Raw genomic sequence first — 15,498 nt, forward strand, 5'->3', positions numbered from 1 at the left:
TAAAAAACAAAAACAAAAAAAAACAAAGCTACACAGTGAGTGACAATTACATTCTGACCATAAAACTTCAAGCATAGCATGCAAAGGTGTGAACAAAAAACTAAAATGTACAGCATAAAAGCCGTCCTGCAAGTTCACGGTCTTTTGTCAAAGTCCTACTGGTGCTTTTTAATGGGGTGAGTGCTACCAGAGTGTAAGTTCCGTGGGAAAGACAGCGCAGGGGCTCGTAAAGTGAGGTGTGAGTTAAAGGAGCTGACATACTGCAGAGATAAAACACAAGCTCTCCAGGAGGACACTGCCATTCTGACATCATAAAACCTCACTAAAGTAACTACAGCCTGTGAGACGGACATGTCCGCAGTGACATCATAAATAAAGGCAGGGTAACAGAAGGGGTAATACAGATCACTCTCTCTGACATCACATAGTAACAGATGAGAACTTTTAAAGCGACATCATAAACATTCTCATTGTAACAGGCAGGATATTGTGGTTCAACAAAGTACTGCTATGACATTGACAGTAAATTTTTTTTTACAGTAAGTGACAAGGATGACATGGTGTAAGAGGACATGCTGTGATGATCAACTTGGAGTGGTAACAGCATCACAGTACCCCGCCTTAGAATGTTTTCCTATAACAGCACGTCCTATCATGTTTTATTCCTTACTTACTAAACCATGCCTTGTATTTCAACTTTGATGTCATGGAAGCTAAAGGAACAACACTAAAATATGTATATTGTATGTCTAAATAAGACATAGCATGTTCATTAACACTGTAAACCTGAGGCAAACAAGGCAATGACCTGTGTTTGGCAAACACAGCAAAATCTTTAGCTTGTGACTAGGAAATGAAGGTTTATATCATGGTACTGTTTTACATTTTGGACAGTAATGGCGTATTATGGCACAAGCACCAGAGGCCACTTGGTCCTTGTCATCTTGAGGTTGAACTACTGCAGCTCACTCCTGACTGGTACACCAGTACAAACCCTGAATACCAGTACACCCCTGTACCTGATACAGAATGCAGCAAGACATGTATATCCAACCTTTACAAGTTCTCCCACATCACTCTGTTGCTGCTTTCCCTCCACTAGTTCCCTGTAGCTGCCTTCATCAGGTTTAAAACACTAATCCTTGCCAAAAACAGACCAGCACACACCTACCTGCAGTCATTCATCAAAGCCTGCTTGGTACCACTTGACTCGATTTTAATCAAAATCCCTCAAAACACAAGAAAGGCATACATCAAGGTGGAATGAAACTTACTCTGGCTTCAAATATTCACCAAGTATTTTATATATATATATATATATATATATATATATATATATATATATATATATATATATGTATATATATATATATATATGTATGTAAGTATGTATGTATGTGTATATATATATATATATATATATATATATATATATATATATATATATATATATTTAAAAAATGCACTGTATTATTTGCTGTATGTACTGGGTATCACAGTACACACATTTGTTAATGCAATCTAAAAAAAAGATGACATGTAAAAACCAAAAAATTTCATCAGAGAACAAATTACGGTTAAATCATTCCATAGTGAACAATCCATAGATTGATATTCTGCACTGCTTATCCTACACAGGGTCACGGGGAGCTTGGAGCTTATCCCAGGGAACTCTGGGCACAACGCGGGGGACACCATGGACATGGTGCCAACCCATTGCAGGGCACAATCGCACACCTAAATAGACACTACGGACAATTTGGAAATGCCACATGCCAAACACATGTCTTTGATCTGGGGGAGGAAACCGGAGTACTCAGAGGAAACCCCCGAAGCATGGGGACAACATGCAAACTCCGCGCATATAGAGTGGAGGCAGGAATTGAACCAAGCCTGGAGGTCTTATTCCTTCATCTACCCTATTTTACTGTGTGGTGGCTGAATATAAAGCTGTCAGAACAACATGCCCACGTGTGTGCAAAACTGAGAAACGTTCACTCAGGAGGTAGAATAAGAAAAAAACCCAGCACTTTCTCATTTAGACTGGTAAACAGCTCAGCACTAACCTGTAACCAGTAAGCAGACAAAAGTTTCTGTTTCACTGAGTACACCATCCTCAATCACTATGATGATGTATCCCATGTCATCTTTTTTAACCAAAGTTCAAGGCTCATCCTATCAGCAAACAGAAAGCTATAGCCTATAGTGCAGTGTGATGCTCCATAGCTTTTGCGCCCTGCTTTATCTTATCTGAATTCCAGGCAAGCAGCACAGAGTACAGATGAAGATGTCATGGGATAAAAGATCAGAGAAGTCACTTCAAATTCATACAAAAAAATTTTTTTTAAACCAGACACTTTTGCATTCATTGTAAAAGCAAAATCAGAATGAGGAAACAAAATAATTTATTTCACAGGAGCACTACAGATCTTACAAAGCGTGTCTCGTCTTTTATACCGTTCCCATATGGCTACATCTGAAAGCTGTCTCTTCTCATGATAATGGAGAAATGTGAAAATAGGAGATATTTTGAACTGATAGGGGTACAAAATTATTGTCTAAAGTCTGCCAATAAAACACATGTAGGGTTAATTTGCTGAATGAATGCACGAATGGAGTGAAACAAAGTAGTTTTCCAAAAGAAACAAGACAAATCATCTCTCTGTCAGAAAGAACACATAACATGAAAATGGAAAACAGTTATATATAAAATGCAGAATTACTCAGTCACCCATTTGCCACACACTAGACAGAGAGATTCACACATTTGCATGCATACACACACACACACACACATACACGTACCACACACACACGCACATGCCACACACATGAAGGGAGACACTGAAGCGTGAAATGAGCCTGGGCATGAACTTCAACTAGAATTTTCATGCTCAGATTTATGGAACCCACATAGGAGTGCGGGGATAAATAAGGGCATACCAAGGATGCATCATGCAAGGCACGCACACACACACACGCACACACAAACACAGTGTATTTACACTCACTAGGCTAACATCACTGCATTTCCTATAAATCCAGGCAATGTTCTGAATTCCAGTCCTGGTGATCAGGTATTCATAACTATTACTTGTATGAAGTATGTTGGAGGAAGAATAAGCTTCAAACTATACAGAGCACTGGAGTTGAGAAGCCCTGGTTTAGCAAGACAAATGAATATTTTGGCTGACTGGGTATAAATGAGATCCACAGACAGAAACACGGGCAGCTCTTTCTTTGCTAACTGAAACTTGAGCGGTTTTAGTTTGTTGAATTCAATTCTATCTTGGCAGCTTTAGAACATGTGGCTGTATGTCATTTTGCTCATATTCATAAGGGTGGCTGAGAGATTTGGTGATCGTCTGGCTCAAATAAACTTGATCGATGTGTAACAGGCAGGAAAAAACACCCAGTGCATCATGCTGCTACAGCTGGTCATACTGCTTTAGGATGGTCTGTTCCAGCTTTCAAAATGGGTTTGCTTTGGCAACCCAGTGCCTGGTTCATGCCAATCGCACACAAAGAGGGAGCCAGTGTATTAATGGAAGGGTTTTAGAGTTCTAATGTAAAACAGCCAAAAGACATCAGCTTTGGTTTGGCTTTAGTTTTTTTTTTTTTTATGATTTATTTTTAACTGGCCCATCATCTCTCTCTACATTCTCACTGATCAAACTTTATTTGTTATACTGAAGCAGGGTGTATTCACAACTTTCATAAGATAGGTTTACATCATTAGAATTTTTGCATATGATTATTTTCATTTGACTTTGACTTATTTCATTCATTTGCTAGGTAAAATATTGAACACAGCTTTAATAGAAAGATTTTCTACTATGTAGAAACTACAGCACATTAATACAGTCCCTCCAGAATTTTGCAATTTTACAATCATAGAAATTAATGCAAAATCAAGGAAACTCGGAAGGGCACTATTCAAAGGAGCTTGAAATTTTTCAAAATTGCAGCAGATTTTCTGCAGATTTGGACCAAGACGTGTCATGTGACGTCATCACAACCTGCCATGTGACATCATCATAACGGGCACTCAGTCAAAGCCCCCTCTGATTCACGTGCGTTGAACATAAGTACAGCTAAAGGGTCTCATTTACCAACAAACATCACTACGAAAAACTGTGCAAAAACAAAACAATTTCATGCAGTGTAGCCAATTCAAGTCAAGCACAAAAAAAATTCTGCAACATCCTGTATGGACTGTTAAAATAAGACTTTCTTGTATTTTTGTGTGATCCATTTCTTCAACTGCAGTTGAAACATTATAATAAGAAACATGTCTGATATTAATTCCTTAAGTATGAAAATCTGTTTTTCATTATATACCTAACAATTAGGCCTAAATGACATTTTACCAAAACCCACTCATGAAGAGCCACCTTCCTGCAGAAACTAGCTCCAAAGCCACTTTTCCACTGCACGGTACGGCTCGGCTCAACTTGACTCGACTCAGCTCACTTTACTTTGCTTGCTTTTCCACTGCAGTTTAGTGCTGCCTCTACATGTGTGCCATCTTCCACTCACCTTCACACAGGAATAATGTTGTAATATCGAGGCCTGTACAGATACACGGTCAGGCCCTATTCCAAAAGCCTTTCCTGTTCACTGAACACGGACCCTATTAAGTATACAAAATAACGGCGTTCTAGACCCTATGTAGTGCTCGATATGACCAAGTTAGATTCAGCTGTGAGAGGAGTGACTTCTATAAATGTCTGTTTGGAAATCGGTAACAAGCGAGATGTGAAAATCTAACACAGAAACCTCTGTTGTAATTTTATCTGTAATGAGATAAATGATACATAATTTTCGATTAATAGAATATTACCATACGCAAAGTATGTATTAAATGACACATTTATTCAGGCAAAATACAGAACCACTCGTTAAGGAGAATTCCCTACTCCCTCAGTGCCTGGCTCACATTTAGTATCAGCTCGGCTCGACCGAGACTAAAAAAAGTACCAGGTACCAGGTACTATCCACAGTGGAAACTACCCAAAAAGCGAGCAGAGTCCAGGCGAGTTGAGCCGTACAGTGCGGTGGAAAAGTGCCAAAAGACTAGATTAGAGTAGTAAAGCAGAGCTCAACTGAAGCTATGCTGATGATGATTAGCAAAGGTATATTCAACTTATGTTTCCACAAATACTCATTAACTTTCAGAACTGTGCATGTAGTATACTCTGCCTGCCCATTTAAAACGTCTGTAAGTCTGTGAGCATTTAAAATAAAATAAAAAAACGACAAGCAGACTGCCAGATGTCTGAGAATCTAAGCTTTTTGGAGCCAGTGGGAGACGACCCACACTGTCCTGCTCTTTTCTTTTATCTAGTTTGCAATCGGGCTGCTCTGATAACAGACAGGACTAGGCATGGAGAAAGGAATGATATTTATACTGGTTAAAGCATTTCAATATGAATTTTTTCATTCTGATTATGAAATGAATCATGTGCCGCATACCAGCTACTTCCATGAATATAAAACATATACTCAAGCATACATACACATGTACAAATCCAAAGCCTCTCTTGTAATTTCTCTTTTTTCCTTGTCCTTGTCTTTTCTTACTGTCATCTCTCTGTTTCTCAAACTCTACTTTTCATCTGACCCATCCTTTCATCTCATCTTTTTCAGTCTAGCTTTTCCTCCTGTGCTTTCTTTTTCTGTCTTCCCTTCCTCTCTACGGCTTGTCATCTCCTCCGCGCTCCCTCTGAGTTGTGACTGATGCCTGCTGCTCAACTCTGCTGTCTGATATACTGCTTATATAATCATATATGTATAATATATAATCATAGTGCACATCCACTTCAAGGCTATCTGGCTTATACAGCATGTATAGCCCATCTGTGAAGCCTGAACTCAAGAAGTGATGTATATGTCTTCATGAAACCTGAAATGTGCGTAAACGGATGAAGAAATATAACATCAGTTATGAAATTGTTAGGAAATCTAAAGATTACATAACAATCATTACAATTCACTAGGGATGCAACTAACAATTATTTTCGTAATCGATTAGTTGGCCGATAATTTTTTTCCAGATTGATCAATTAATTCACAAACTGAGTGTTACAAATATAAACTTCAGACTAAAACTTTACACAACTGTTCGTCCAATTATATAATACTGAAAAGAACCCAATACACACAAACACACACCAGAATATATATTATTAATTTAGGACTGTAGTTTAATTCAGTGCTTTTTGTGCATCCATAAAAATAATGCATAAATATTTATATATAAAATAAACTAAGTATATAAACAGTAAACTGAAGAAAGTCATCGTCGGTGACTCTGGGTATCTGCTAAAGCTAGCGGCATGACATTACAGGTGTATGACATCATGCACTGTCGACTAGGAAGCGGCTTATATCTCCTGGTAGTAAAAAAAACACTAGTGTTCCTTTTGAGACGATATTACCTTTCTAAAATTCACACACTAGACGGTAGAGTACACAGTACATAGTGTAAGTTTATAGTACATCATTTGGGACACAACTTTAGTATTTACTCTCTGATGCGTGTTTTCGAAACAGAAGTAACGTAGTGAGTAAACACGCTGTGTGCAGACCAACTAATTAATAATGAGATTTGTTGACAACTATTTTCATAATCGATTATTATTGATTTTATCGATTAGTTGTTGCAGCTCTACAATTCACATGCCAGAGGCAATGCAATGCAGAAACTCAGTTAAGAGTAGGAACCAAAAATATTACTATTGATAGTGATATTGCCTGTGTGCAGTGTAAGGATATTTGTTCATAGTGCTCGTCTACATATTCCTAATTTTAAGATGAGCAAAGATGAATAAAGGGCAGAAGAGTTAAAGTGTATTAATAAATGTATGCATGCATGAATGAATAAAGGAAGGAACAGTCTGAAATTATACAGGACTTGGAAACCTATTTTGTGTGTACAGTACAGGCATTTTATAAAATATCTGTAGGAACTTTTAGTACATAATCCTATATTTACATTAATTATCATCAAGAGCAGTCTACTACTTTTTGAGAATAAAATTTCCAGATTAAATCCTTTCTAAACCATATTAGTGAAAACCTGCAGTCGTAACTATGCATTGTGTGTGCACACCTTTGTACATGTGGGGATCACCTGATGCCTGTTCTTCTGTGGGTTAGTCCACTGAAACCCTAGATCACATTAAAGAGTGCACAAACTGACAGGAGGGTCAAAGGCCAATCAACAAATAGTTAGATAAGTAACCTCAAGGCAACGAGTCTCTCTCTTTCTTCCTCTCTCAGACTGTCTCACTCTGTTGCAGACACTATAAGCAGCAGAAAACCCTTTTTTTCAGAGCACAGAACAGGAATTTGTAAGAAAGACTTGTTTCCTCTCACTGAAAGTATAAGCTCATTTCTGATTTATGTGTATATATACTTCAAATATATTTTTCTCATATGAATTCATTGGAGTGCCAATAATTGTTGCACACCTGTATTTAACATAATTTTTTTTATAAACCTGTGTTTTGTTTGCAATTGTTTGATATCCATAAGAGCAGAGTATTTTTGTGACTTTTTTTAAACAAAAGATCAAAGGGTTAAACAATAAAGACAAATTTTCACAGCCTTCTGTGCTCATATTTACCAAGGGTGCCAATATTAGTGGAGAGCACTGCATATATACATATACTGTATAATTGATATTAACACTCTGAATAAGATATTTCTTTCCTTCACTGTAATATACGCAAACAGCACTCAGTATTAACACACAGATAAATATTAAACATTTTCTAATTACATTGCCCAACTTCTCCTCACAACTGGAACTATCGTCATGCACAGGAAATAAATGTCTGAAAGAATAATTCACAAGCCTCTAGTGGCCAATACGTGTAACTTCACCTGGCATACATACAGTATATCTGAACCCATCTTCCACATTTAGAGAGGAGACACAAGGAGAATCACAGAGCCTGTCAATCAACAATCAAATAGGAAAATCACACATCAGTCACTGCATTAGTCACTGCAAGTGTTTCACTATTCTGTCCAAGACATCTCTGTGTCAATCAGTTCATGCTCATCTTACCACCTTAAGAAAGATATCAAAATCCCTATGATTTAATATATATATATATATATATATATATATATATATATATATATATATATATATATACATATACTGAACTATAACAACGTAGACAATGTAGTAAATGGTATTTTAAAAAGAAGAGAACATAAAACAATTTACAATTTAGCTTATCAGCTAAATATACAGCTTTGAACAGCTCCCAATTCAAACGTGCTTAATATGCATCCGTTACTACGGCCTACGCAAGCAAATCTAACACCTGCATTGGAGTTTCATCAATCCTCTATTGTTTCATGTGGTTAAAAACGGTGGTCTTTAACCTGTGGTCTCCAGTGCAAAGGATTTAAATAGTTATAAACAGTTACACCAAAGGTGAGAGCTGCATGCAAAAAGCTTCATCTCCAGAGTGGTGCTCTTAATGTGCTCTCATTTATTCCACCCTGACAGGCATTCACATGTGTGTCCAATCCCACCAGGCATTCAATCTCTCCTGTTCCGCACTTCCACCTTTCGAGTTCAGCTGGATTTCAGCATGTCCATTCACTGTTTCACCCAGGAGGTACATTTCACACCAAATAACCGGAAGAGCACATGTCAAATTCTCTGTCACTATGGAATGAATGTTAGCAACTTGATTAATGCTACAAGGAACTGAGACTATTGCTGTGAACTTAAGGGATATTTCCGAAGGTACTCTTGTAAAATGTGTACGCATGTCACATGCTTTTTCAAAGAAGCGATTCCCGAGCACTGCAGAAATGGAACTGCCTTAACAATCAAAAGAGAGCCGACAAAAATAATCCCATAAATCATAAATGAAAATTCTCCTCAGCAAACAACACAGATACTCAAAAGCTGCTTTGCAAGCCTTGTTAGTGCCAAGTGCCAAACAGCGTGAAAGAGAGGAAAGAACTAAATGTGAAACCATTAGGGTAAAGTGATTGATTTATAGCAGGTGCTCAGGCATGTGTAGGGCAACCCTTGCCTGCAGGGATCAGGGTGAAGGATGGGCCAAGCCTGCCGAACCAGGACTTCCAGTAAGCGCTTACCTTTCCCTTAAACTGGCCTGCCTTCCCATGAGAAAAGCTCAGGCTATGAAGAAAGAATTGTCAGACTCATCAAAGTGGCAATTTAGCTACTTCCCTCCAGCATGTATTCACAACAAGACTAATACAAGTTCACATGAGGAACTTTATCATATTGCTCAAATACAAATTAGTGTTTTGATGGACGAGGGTGGGGGATATAATGACTGTGCATTTATTCCGATCTGTTTTTTTACCTACAGGCTGAATAATCCATAACAGTTCTGATAATCTTTTCTTGATATTCAATCCCACACCAACCAAGCCACGAGAACTTTCATACAGAAAATCTTAGCTTTAGTCTCTTGTTCTCTTTCCCTTTATTTTTCATTTGCTTTCTCTTTCTCTGACCCACATAATCATGCTTCTACAAGAATCAGCCTTTCATAATGAAAGATTCGCTTTCCCAATCCATCCACGCAACAAGGTTCAGAGGCACCAGTTATGGCCAAGGTAAGGCAAGTAGGTTCATGTCATCAACTGTATCAGGTGACACGTTCATCCAGAAAATGACCAAGGGCTACAGATGCTTTTGACCTAAAAGAATTTAAAATGTCGTACAGATCACAACAGAGGGCTTGTAGACCCTTGGAGATCTAGTGACCAATTGTAATAGCTGACAGCCACTTGAGTCCCACTAAGCAGACAATATAGATGAAAAATTATCCACCTCCAAGCAACAATTCATCTTATTAAATTTGATACCAGGGGTCCAACCACAATGGAAGGGGGTAAAGATTCTATCCCATTTAGTAGTGTTGATCTAACCCAGGTGTTCAGGCTCCTCAGTCTTGTTGAAAGATCTCATAATTGTAGTGCACAATGCAACTGGAATCCAAGACTGAATTTGTAGAGGTCTCAGATTCTGTCTTATTACTTAATCCGTATTTACAACACTGTAATTTCAGCATAACTTCAACCATTTGTGTCACCCCTTTAGATGTCATATCAACTTTGCTAAAACAGTTAAGAGTTATGTGTTCAAGATTTTGTGACAAGTTAAGTACCAAGTCATTTTTTGTCAATGAATCAATTATTTGCTCATTGTGCTGTGTTAAGCATCCAGACATTTCATCGAGTCTTAGGCCACTGCACATCATCAAGTGTCCTAACATTGAAGCAAATGAACTACTGTGCTGCAAGCTGCAGCACTGTGTGAGAAGAAGTACCCGTTCGTTTGGCAAAGGAATCATTGACAATAAATAATAAAGCAAAGGATGTGAAAAACCCTGGGCAAGCCCTGTGGAAAAATGCAGGCCCATGAAAAGCTGTGGGGCGTGAAGAAAGACTAATTGCCACCTGCTAACACGAATACTGCAGAAGACTATAAAGAAGCGGCTTGTCACCAGAGCATCAGTGCTGACCAAGCGTTTCTTGGACTGAGCGTGACTATCAACTGTCTGTACAGAACATCTCTGAAAATCAGCCTTGGGATCAGCTCATGAACCAGTGCTGTACATGCAACACTGGGTTTGTCTTTTAAACGTCAAATACAGCACAATTTCAAAGACTGTCTTCTATCGGATTGGTATGTCAGCAGTATGTGCTGTTTTCTGTGTTGCTAATCTGAAACTGCTCACACGACTGATGCTGCTAGTTTAAAAAGAAAAGGAAGAAAGGTCCCTCAAATGGTTTTAGAGAATCCACTGTCCACTCTGCATGTGTATGGCTAATTAAATATGTAATCAACGTTTAATGTAAATTTTAGGCACTGTGCCATTGAGGTCAAATGCACTCCACTGCAGTCATGCCAGATTATTAAAGCAAACTAAGCCTCACCATACACACTTGGGTAATATTTGCAACAGATTTCAGGTCTGATACTAGGTTGCTAATATTATGTGAACTGAAACTAAAAATAACAACATATGAATGCCAGTACTTGATATTAAAAACTCCACATAAGGTCTCATATGCAATCAGACATAAAAACAATGCTGAATGAAAGTTCATCAGCAATTTCTTGTTACCTAATGAACAGTAAAATAATCCTTAGCAACTCATATCAGCCATGTGTCGGAGTTCAGGTCAGGTAAGCATACTGCATCCCGTTTGGACAATGTATCCTTTCTGCTCTTCAGCTGAGGAAACTGATCCCCCCCTCCCTAAAAAGCAGCCTCCCATGGCAGTTGCGCCCACGGCCTCATTAAGCCATCAGCACAGAGTCTGATAAAGTAATAATCCTCTGCTGTAACCTCCTTCCATGTCCAAACCTGGTGCAGACCACACAGGAGCAATGATCTGCATGGCCAGACAGTCCAGAACGCTTTAAGTTCCCATGCTTAACGAGTTCCAGGAGCCCAGTAAAGCACAAGATAAGGAGAAAAGGAGGGGAGGGTTTGGGTGTAGATATAACTAAGCCCTGAATCCTGTTTATCCAAGTAAAAGGACTGAGTATTGGATGGTAATACCACACATGCACAAACACACATACACATACAAAGCCTCCTCTGTCCTATCTGTTAACCTGGATAAAGCGAAGGGTGGGGTGGGAGGTGGGGGGGGATTCAAATAAAGCTGGAGGGAGTGAAATCCTACCTAAGCGTGAGATCTTCCTTTGAAACCACCACCACTAAATAGAGATGGAGGGGGGAACCTGAGGCTGGCCTCAGCAGAAAGTCAGACAACAATAAAGAGTTGCAAGCCTATATTTAACAGTGGTGGGAATTTGGTGTGGGATATACAGGAACACTTTGAATGCATGGTGAAGGTCAAATGGGTGTCTGTTTCCTCCACAGACTCCACAGTAAATACACTCAACTATTCCCTCACTACCCCCCAATCCTGAGGTCTATGGACAAGGAGTGAGATAAGCATTGTTTTCCCAAAACAATGGGCCACTTCCAAACCGTGCTCTAAAGCAAAGACCCCTAACCATTGCTACTCTCAGCTTAAGTGTGTGAATGTGGGAGAGAAAAGTCTTGCATGAATAAGACAGTAGAAAATCCAGCAAATCAGCAAATGTCACATTTGCCTAGTATTAAGTATTTAATTGGTGTTTTGAAATATTTGTGCAGCTTATTTTAATAATGGATTATACTGTTAAGGATAATGTTGCTGTGACAGTGATTAAATATAATAGAGTAAAAATATAGAGACTTAGGTTTACTAGGTATCACATACTTCAGGTTAAATGATTTAGGTACACTAGCATACTGTGTTCACAAGTCAGTTTTTTCCTGTTTATACAGACTGCTACTAATTATGACCATGAGGGGGAATTCACATTTGGCCTTGGCAAGCGATGAAGGATTTCAATCATCACCACTAATTGAGTCTCGTATAATTCAAGTCCTCCCACTGCAGCCTGATGCTCAGTAGTCATACCTAGATCCAAAAAGCATGTGGAAATCCATAGGATAAGGGAATTAAGTCTGTTTTAGATGTAGACAGAATGACATAGTGAGTCTGGAGCATATTAAGGTCACACTGTTTTTAAGTTTAGATATATTTTAAAACTCTAAACAAGAAAGTACCCTCATGTTGTAACACAAAATATATGAATATGCTCTAAACAGTTGTGTAATAAATTTGAACCCTTTCCATACTCAGCAAGCAATGTACAGTATCTACTGTCACATAACAACATCTGATTAATGCAGAACAGTTAATAGGAAAATTACCTGTGCTGTTTGAAACAGATAACAGACCATTAAAAAGCAATGGCATGTCTCTCAAAATGGGGTCCTTAAAGAATTTCTGATGGTTCTGTAGTGGTAGAGATCATGGACAACTACTATCAGAGTTGTTACAGTTAAGCTAGTATTACCTTATTAGGCTAGTTACAATCCTAACTGACTGGTAACTTGAGCTAAAAGTGTTTAATCAAAAGCTCAGTTACTTAAAAACATAAATAATGTCTACTTGAGTATAATTGAAACATCCATCCATTTTCTCTACTGCTTATCCTACACAGTTTTGCAGGGAGGCTGGAGCATATCCCAGGGGACTTGGGGCACAAGGCAGGGGACAACCTGGATGAGGTGCCAACCCATTGCAGGGGAAATCACATACCCATTCACACACACTGTGGACAATTTAGAGATGCCAGTCAGCCTACAGCGCATGTCTTTGGACCAGGGAAGGAAACCGGAGTACCTGGAGGAAACCCATAAAGCATAGGGAGAACATGCAAATGTCACACACACGGGGAAAGGGCAGGAGTCGAACCCCCAACCCTGGAGGTGTGAAGCAAACGTGCTAACCACTAAACCACTGTGCCGCTTAATTGAAACAGAACTGGAAAAATAATTGCTAATATCACATACAAGGTTTTACATCAACTTATTAACACAACTTTTTTGGATTTTGTGAGTAGAAAGGTCAGGAATAAAAAGTACGATCCTGACCCTGGGTTAGTGTCTGGTTTCCTCTCACCCCACAAAAAAACATGTCAGTAGGTAGATCAGCTACTCAAAATTGCCCCTAGGTGTGTGTGTGTGTGTGTGTGTGTGTGTGTGTGTGTGTGTGTAGGCGTGTGCACATGGTGCCCTTTGATGGACTGGCATCCCATTAAGGGTGTATTCCTGTCTCACACCCAGTTTCCAAGTCAGGCATTGGATCCACTGGGACCCTGAGCAGGATGAAGCGTTTACTGAATGAATGACATTAAAAGAGATTCATCATGGTGCGGATATAAAGGGTGTTGACGGGCTACTGCACAAGTTCTCCAGGCCATAAAAACAGGGTGTATGTTACAGGTGTTAACGGTTTGTTCAGAAGCAAAAGCATCTCTCACAACGTCTCTAGCACTGACCTGCAGTGATGTTGGCTCGGTCAGGGCAAGCGCTTGCCTCTTGAGCTCCGCCACAGTCACCTGACATTGTTTGCACAAGTCTGTCGCTTTAGTGACGTCGTCCCGGTCCGTCTCGATGATGCTGACTGAGCGCGCGCCCTCGGGCTGGGGTCTGCTCCCGCACCGCCTCTGTCGCGGACTGGGCTCTGAGGAAGAGCAGGAAGAAGTCTCTGCACTGGAACCGCCATCAACCTTGGAAAGAAAACATCAGAGAAAAAAAGATATGATAAGAGCACGTTGCGCTTTTGAGAGCACCTTTATTATCCAAGAAAAAAAAAGGACAGCTGTGCTTGTCTCTGTTCGGCAAAACTTTGTAGTGCGGTGTGACTTCAGTAGGTAAATTATTACAGGTCTACCCACACAAACAAGTACAACTCTCACTCATAACTCAACACTACTCATGTTGTAACTTACTGCGGCGCGCTTGTTGGTCTGTCCCTCAGCACTGTTCTCAGCTTGAGTCATCTTGATCAAAAACTTAGCAAAAAAGTTCAGCAAGCTGTTTTGCTTTTCAAAGTAATTCCACTTTATACGCGCTGGTTAGAAACGCGGCAGCTTAAAAGTGAAACACGGTGAAAGGAGCATGTTTAAATCGCCATGGAAAAGTTGTGCGCTTTTGCGTGCCATGTCGGAGCGGAGCTGTAGTTTGGCCCGCTGTCACTGCGCTCGCGCTGCACCGTAAGCTGCTGAGGGGGCGTGGCTGTACACGCGTGCGCGCGCTCCGGATACTTCCAAAACGGCTAAATAGTGCGCTAGTATAGGCGGAGTAGTAGCCCTACTTTTACATAGGCTATACTAGGATACATCCGGTTTAGACACAGCGTCACGAAGTGATGACTCCTTCTCAGAAAGATCTGAAATGAACCTAAACAATATACCATAATAAAGATTTCCCAAATTACATATTCCAGTGTTTCTTTTAGCTTAATTGGATGTCGCGAGTTTCCTCCCACATTCATGTCTTCCTCCCTTTTACATTACTAACCTACATTCAGTTGTAAGTAGACCCATGTTTTACAAGAATGATGTCATCTTGTTCGTGCTGTGTAAATGTCACCATGTTGCTGCTGATCCGACTGAGGCGCGTAGGTAAGCAGCCGATTCCTTCTCTATTACTCTGGCGCCATCATCTGGTCATTTTTGCGATTACAACTTACCTCTAGGAGTGTAATAAAAAAAAATTTAAAAAAAAAACTATGGCAATTTTAAATATTTCATTATTTATATCTAAATATTTGATGTCGATGATGTAAGCATCGTGGTCACATGATTTGAAGTCACAGCCCAAATGGTTATCCATCTCCCTCCACCTCAAGTGTCCCACTTCTTTGTCTGTCTATTAGTCACAGAATGGGCACCATCAGTAGGTGGTAATGAACTGTTGAACAGAAGGCTGCCAAGGCACAGAATCCAAAGGTGCAATCCATAAATTCAGGATAGCAATTGACTAATGCTACACATATTCCTGATCATTATTTCATTCAAACTATTTGAACAATTATCATACTGCTAAATGACTATTGAGCATGGACACC

The 15,498-nt window shown here is 39.5% G+C and overlaps 1 protein-coding gene across 2 annotated transcripts in view; it reads right to left on the reverse strand.

Annotated features, from left to right (window-relative positions):
* Positions 1–14,766, reverse strand: part of kif26ab (kinesin family member 26Ab) — an 83,020-nt gene extending 68,254 nt beyond the window's left edge. For both annotated transcript variants that reach the window (XM_053632524.1, XM_053632523.1), the window contains exons 1-2: positions 14,378–14,766; positions 13,925–14,155 (exon numbers count right to left, since the gene is read on the reverse strand). In XM_053632524.1, the coding sequence (XP_053488499.1) occupies positions 13,925–14,155; positions 14,378–14,428 (282 nt within the window). In that variant the 5' untranslated portion in view covers positions 14,429–14,766. The remainder of the gene's footprint in view (positions 1–13,924; positions 14,156–14,377) is intronic.
* Positions 14,767–15,498: the final 732 nt, after the last annotated feature.

The sequence above is a fragment of the Ictalurus furcatus genome, chromosome 9 (genome assembly GCF_023375685.1).
Source record: "Ictalurus furcatus strain D&B chromosome 9, Billie_1.0, whole genome shotgun sequence".
Taxonomy (NCBI): domain Eukaryota; kingdom Metazoa; phylum Chordata; class Actinopteri; order Siluriformes; family Ictaluridae; genus Ictalurus; species Ictalurus furcatus.